At 29.2% G+C, this 6000-nt stretch overlaps 1 protein-coding gene across 1 annotated transcript; it reads left to right on the forward strand.

Annotated features, from left to right (window-relative positions):
• The first annotated feature begins 3299 nt into the window (after nucleotides 1-3299).
• Nucleotides 3300-5545, forward strand: LOC127096647 (patatin-like protein 2). The gene is made up of 7 exons (XM_051035196.1): nucleotides 3300-3579; nucleotides 3740-3921; nucleotides 4091-4280; nucleotides 4361-4525; nucleotides 4614-4916; nucleotides 5010-5185; nucleotides 5273-5545. The coding sequence occupies exons 1-7, from the start codon at nucleotides 3436-3438 to the stop codon at nucleotides 5361-5363; spliced, it is 1251 nt and encodes a 416-aa protein (XP_050891153.1). The 5' UTR covers nucleotides 3300-3435; the 3' UTR covers nucleotides 5364-5545.
• The last annotated feature ends 455 nt before the right edge of the window (nucleotides 5546-6000 follow it).

Raw genomic sequence — 6000 nt, forward strand, 5'->3', positions numbered from 1 at the left:
ATTGGAGGTGTTGGAGGAAATTGACGGTTGAAAACATTGTTAGCTAATCACAAGTTAGTTGATGGTGGAATGGAGGTCATCAATCTAATCTCGTGGTGGTGATCTCATGCTACAAACAAATAAAAACACCAATTTGTTATGAATTTGTATTGGTGTTAGGTTTGGAGGCAACTTTTGTAACTAAAATAACAAGTTAGGCAGAGAGAAATGGAGAAAGTCTAAAATAATTACTTTTATAATCATTTTCTGTGTCTTATTCATATGTAATCATTACAATTAGGGGTGGAAATAGGCTAGACCGAGTTGGGCTTTACCAAACCTAAGCCCGACCTGTCAAAAAAACTGAAGTCTAAGTCTGGTCTGTAGCCTGTCATAGACTTATTTTTAGGCCTGAGACTGCATTTTCTAAGGTTTGTTAGCCTGTTAGTCTACAAAAGCCTATTATTTTAGACATATGTAAATAAACAATTAAAATAATATTTAAATAGATTAAAAAACTAAAAAACTAAAAAACTAATGATACTAAAAATTTGTTTGCATTGACGTATTTTAACTTACCTATTAGAATAAGTTTTGTGAGACTACTTGTTTAAGATAACTTATGAAAACAACTTATAAGGTTGTTCATAAGGTGTTTTCATCTTATTTTTATAAGTTCTCCAAGATAACCAATTTTTATTTATATTATTTAATTCAAAATACAAAACATAACATAATCATAGTAAATTTTGTTTTCATATTTATTTAAATATGTCGACCTATTAGGCTTAAAAGACTTTTTATAGCCTGAGGCCTAACCTTTTTAACTAAATAGATTTATAAAAAAACCTAGACCGTTTCTATTTTTTTTTTAAAAATAGTCTAACCTGTGAGCATGTGTAAGTTAGGTCGTAGGTCCGTATTATCGGCTTGACCTATTTCATCCTTAATTACAATATATAATACTATCATTCATAAGATTCTAATAATACTTATTCAATCAACACATGCATTTCTTAATCAATTTTATTTATTGCTAAAAAAAATTGTATAACTTAGTAAAATACATTTTCTAGAATTAGATGACTCATTTCTTTAAGAGATTTTTTTCAAAAGTAGATAGTCTTTAAAGTATTTTGGTCTCATATTTTTTCTTTTTTGCCCTTACTTGAGGTATGAGCCTTTCCTCCTCCTCACTTTCGAGTTCATCACTACTGCTCATGACAAGGAACTAAAAATGTTTTGAAATAAAGAAAAAAATTCAAAAAATATAAATAGAACAAAAAATTAATTTTAATCTTTAAAAATATTGCCACTCTAACTTCACGTGAGCGCCCATAATCACCCCATTCGTTAAAATAATCATTCAACTTTGCAATACTAAATAAATATATTTAAAATAATAATTTATGGTGGTAAGCACTTGAAACCTAAAAATATACTCTTTTATAAATTTTGGACGAAATAAATTTTGTTTTGAACATGTTTATACAAAATTATATTCAGACTTTGTATTAGTGAACGTGAGTCAATTCTCAGATTAAATATCTATTTTTATAAAATTAAACTATACTCAAAATAATTACTATTTAAAATAATATAATTATTAAATCTACTAACAATAAAATTAAATCTAAAGATTTCTTTCAATTTAACCAAACACTATGCCTAGACATGCAAGTGTTAAATTTTATGATTTTTTTTTACCATCTACTCATAGATTATTTCCTAAATAATTCAATTTCAAAAAACTCATAAAACAATATAAATGAACCCGTCCAAGTCACAGTGTCTTTTCCTAAACCATACGATTCAATGAACATATTTTGTTTCCTTTATGTGTTGTTGCTTGGTCGACCATAGGACTAAGAAATTAGGCAGGACTGCATGAGTTTTTCTTTTTCTTTTACTACAATTTTCATAAAGAGAAAATCCTAGGAACCAACTAAATCATTCCTTACATGGATTATTGATTATTATTGTAAGATTGTGATTATATCATTTACAAGTCTCTTTTGAATCTTCTGTCAAAAAGAAAAAGTCTCCTTTGAATATAAACATGGAAGAATTTCATTCATTTACTTGTCCAAGGGGAATAGGTAACATTGACAAGTCTCTTATCTCATTCTTTGCATTTATGAACAATATTCTTAAGTATTTTTTATTTTGCTCATTTATTTGGCAACCAACCGATAAATAGTATTACATAATTATATGCAAATAGAAATATCACAATCAAGAAGTTAATGAATTTTCAATAAGATTATATGAACATTTCAAAATAAATAAAATATTATTACTAAGTAATTAATAAATTTTGGTTAACAAAATGTTAATACCTAAAATAAAATAAAATATTAATGGACCGTGTTTGCAAAACCACATGTGGAGGTGACCTATTGGCACAATACTTCAGTTTTTGGATTAATGTTTTTTTGAATCCTTTTTTAATGGGTACAAGAGATTCTTATTATTAAGGTTCACTTATATTTGCTATTTATCTTTAGATTTTAACTATATAATACGATGAATCTCGTACATCAATAACGAGACCATTACATCTATGATCATTGACGTGTAACGTGATGGAACTCTGTCGACCACTCACTATTACGTAAAGACCATTTCATCACGATTGAAAAGGGATACTATGACGGTTAATCAACCGTGATTAGGTAAAGTGTGATCGTAAATATGTTACTTTCAACCACGGACGATTGATCTCCTTTGTCTCTTGGGTAAGGCATCTTCTTCTTTTGTTATATCTTTTCTTTTATATTATATGAGATTTATAAAAAAATAGTTTTTTTAAAATTTTATTTAACATTCTGCTATCTAATCATATCGAATTCAAATTATCAAATTGTACTCAATTGTATTGTGAACTTTAATCGGGACGGATTTGAATTGCAAATTTTTTACACAAATTCAAATTGAATTTCAAATTAAATTATTTTTTATTAAATCGAACCGAACTAAATCAAATTCACACTCAAATTCTTCGAATCAAATAACATTTTTCCTCAAAATCAATTATATCACTCCCGGAAGTCCCGTATAGTAAATACAATGATGCACATAGATATACTCTAAGCCATCACCAAACAAGGGATAATATATTAATTAACTATGCATATCCTAATAATGGCCTAATATTATTAATGATCTTGGAATTGATTGAACTACCCACTAGGACATTTTCAAACAATTTCGCAGCCTCCCTTGACCACGCCATAAGTCTAATGGACTCTGTCAAATAAAATCTAATGGAGACGTTCCCTCCACTATAAATATCATAATCAACTATCATATCATATCACAAACTTATATTTCTACATTCAACTCTTCATTTGCAAACCATACTCTAAACTACATTCGTTTTCAGCATCTTTGATTTTCATTAGCATTAATCTTCATCCAAAAAATCTTAAAAAGAAATTACATATCATTTTAACAATGGAGGGTGTCACAAAGTTATCTGTCGAACAAATTCAACCTCCTACTTATGGAAACTTAATAACCATTCTTAGCATTGATGGTGGTGGCATTAGGGGTCTCATCCCTGCTGCAATTATTGAATTCCTTGAATCTCATCTTCAGGTATTTTAATCCCATCTACCGACAAAAAAATACATGTGTGAGTGTTGGTGTCGTGTTATTGGTGTTCGTAATTCATCGTATATAATCAATCTTTAACAATATATATTATATATTATTTAAAATAATATTTTAACTAATTAACTAACTTATACTTATGAAGGAATTGGATGGTGACGATGCAAGACTTGCAGACTACTTTGATGTAATATCAGGAACAAGTACAGGTGGTCTTGTTACGGCCATGTTAGCTGCTCCGGATCAAAACAATCGTCCACTTTTTGCTGCCAAAGATATCAAACCCTTCTACCTTGAACACTGCCCAAAAATATTCACACAACATAGGTCAGTCATCTGACAATAACGATATTATTAGATTGGACGTCTTCAGACGTGAAACTGACTTTGGAATTCTATGTGTCTGAGTTTAAGTGGTGTTTAATATTTTGTTTACTAACAAAAAAAAAATTGAGAAAATAATGTTTTTATTTTGGGTTGAATTAATTTGTTGTAGAGGCATAGGTGGGATGATGTTAGCAAAGGTAATGAGATCTCTTGGAGGACCTAAATATGATGGAAAATATCTTCATGAAGTTGTAAGACAGAAACTTGGTGACATAAAGTTGAATGAAACCATCACCAACATTGTTATTCCTACATTTGATATAAAGACTTTGCAACCAATTATTTTCTCATCTTATCAGGTTAATTATAAATTCATTTTGGGTATGATTTTCATTTATGTTCAAACTTAGACTAAATTAGTAGTTTGAAATTTGTGCAGATTAAGAAAACTCCTTGTTTGAATGCGAAACTATCGGACATATGCATTAGTACATCTGCTGCACCTACTTATCTTCCTGCTCATAGCTTCATAAATAAAGATGAAGAAGCTGGAAAAGAAGAAGAGTTCAATCTTATTGATGGCGGTGTTTGTGCAAATAATCCGGTATGTTAAATTTCAATAATAAGTTTTAATTAGTTGTTAATCTTTTATTGAAGATAAAACTAATTTGTTATTTTTTTTTATGACTTAGGCTTTAGTTGCTATGAATGAAGTAACAAAGCAAATCATCAATCAAAGTCCTGATTTCTTTCCAATTAAGCCTTTGGAATATGGTAGATTTCTGATCATTTCAATAGGGACTGGAACAGCAAAAAATGAGGAAAAGTTTAATGCACAAATGGCTGCAAAATGGGGATTATTGGATTGGCTAACGCATAGTGGTTCTAATCCTTTAATTGATGTTTTTACTCAATCAAGTGGTGACATGGTTGATTTTCATTTATCTGCTGTTACTCAAGCTCTTCATTCGGAAGATAATTACCTTAGAATTCAGGTAAAGATTTATACATGCGAATTCGGTAATTTAGGGTTTTCAATACTGATTCATTGTAAAGGATAAATGATTAATTTGTTACATAAAATGCAGGATGATACCTTGACTGGAATAGATTCTTCCGTGGACATTGCTACCGAGGAAAACTTGAAGAAACTTTGCCAAATAGGTGAAAACTTATTGAAGAAACCAGTTTCTAGGGTTAATTTAGAAAATGGTCACTTTGAGCCACTGAAAAGTGGAGAAACTAATGAAGATGCTCTCAAGAGGTAATTAAGATTATTTAATAGTACTAAAATTACTATTCTTATTATAATTATTCGATAATCCTAACACATTTGATTGTAATTTTTCAGGCTTGCAAAAATACTTTCACAAGAGAGGAGACTTCGCGAAATGAGATCCCCGCATACAAGTAGAGGCAGAAAAAATCGGCATCTAGCTTAATGATCCTTTCATTAATCTTAGATTTTATCTTCAAAACTTTTCAGATATGTTGCTTGTAGAAGAAGAAATATGTGTATATAAAAAAAGAAATACTTAGTGTGAGATTATAGAATGTAACATGAATTAGATCAAAAGTTTGTTTGCTTGTTATTCAATATAAAATAATGTATTCTTTCTTTTAATTGATTTGTTATTTGCCTAAGGAATAAAGGCCCATTATTAATTTGCCATTGAATCGATACAAAACCATATTTAGCATGGTTTTTTTTAATGATACTGTATACTACTAAATAACACAAGTATTTGTATTATGATATTTCAAATCATCTATTTCTATTTGTGAGAAATCTTTAATTGAAACAATAACGACTCTATTTTAATTATGATATTTCATAAAACACAATTATTCAACGAATTGATCATCAAGTAACTTGCTTCGTCTAAAGCGGCTTTTAGAGATCCCGAGAGAATATAATCGCAATAAAGGTTTAATAGCATATAAGTAAGAAGACTATTTTATAAAACACAGTTATCCAACGAATTAATGGTTGAGTAACCCACTTTTTCTGAAGCAAACCCTAGATCTTGAGGGAATATAACTGCAACTGAAGAATATTTTATAGCATGTAAAACTAGA

Source organism: Lathyrus oleraceus, chromosome 6, assembly GCF_024323335.1.
Source record: "Lathyrus oleraceus cultivar Zhongwan6 chromosome 6, CAAS_Psat_ZW6_1.0, whole genome shotgun sequence".
Classification (NCBI taxonomy): Eukaryota; Viridiplantae; Streptophyta; class Magnoliopsida; order Fabales; family Fabaceae; genus Lathyrus; species Lathyrus oleraceus.

Bases quoted from the DNA above. Each gene is read 5' to 3' on its own strand.
- LOC127096647 (XM_051035196.1), top strand. From the start codon at position 3,436: ATGGAGGGTGTCACAAAGTTATCTGTCGAACAAATTCAACCTCCTACT. The intron at 3,580-3,739 runs GTATTTTAATCC...ATACTTATGAAG, and splicing joins TCCTTGAATCTCATCTTCAG to GAATTGGATGGTGACGATGC. The intron at 4,281-4,360 runs GTTAATTATAAA...AAATTTGTGCAG, and splicing joins TTATTTTCTCATCTTATCAG to ATTAAGAAAACTCCTTGTTT.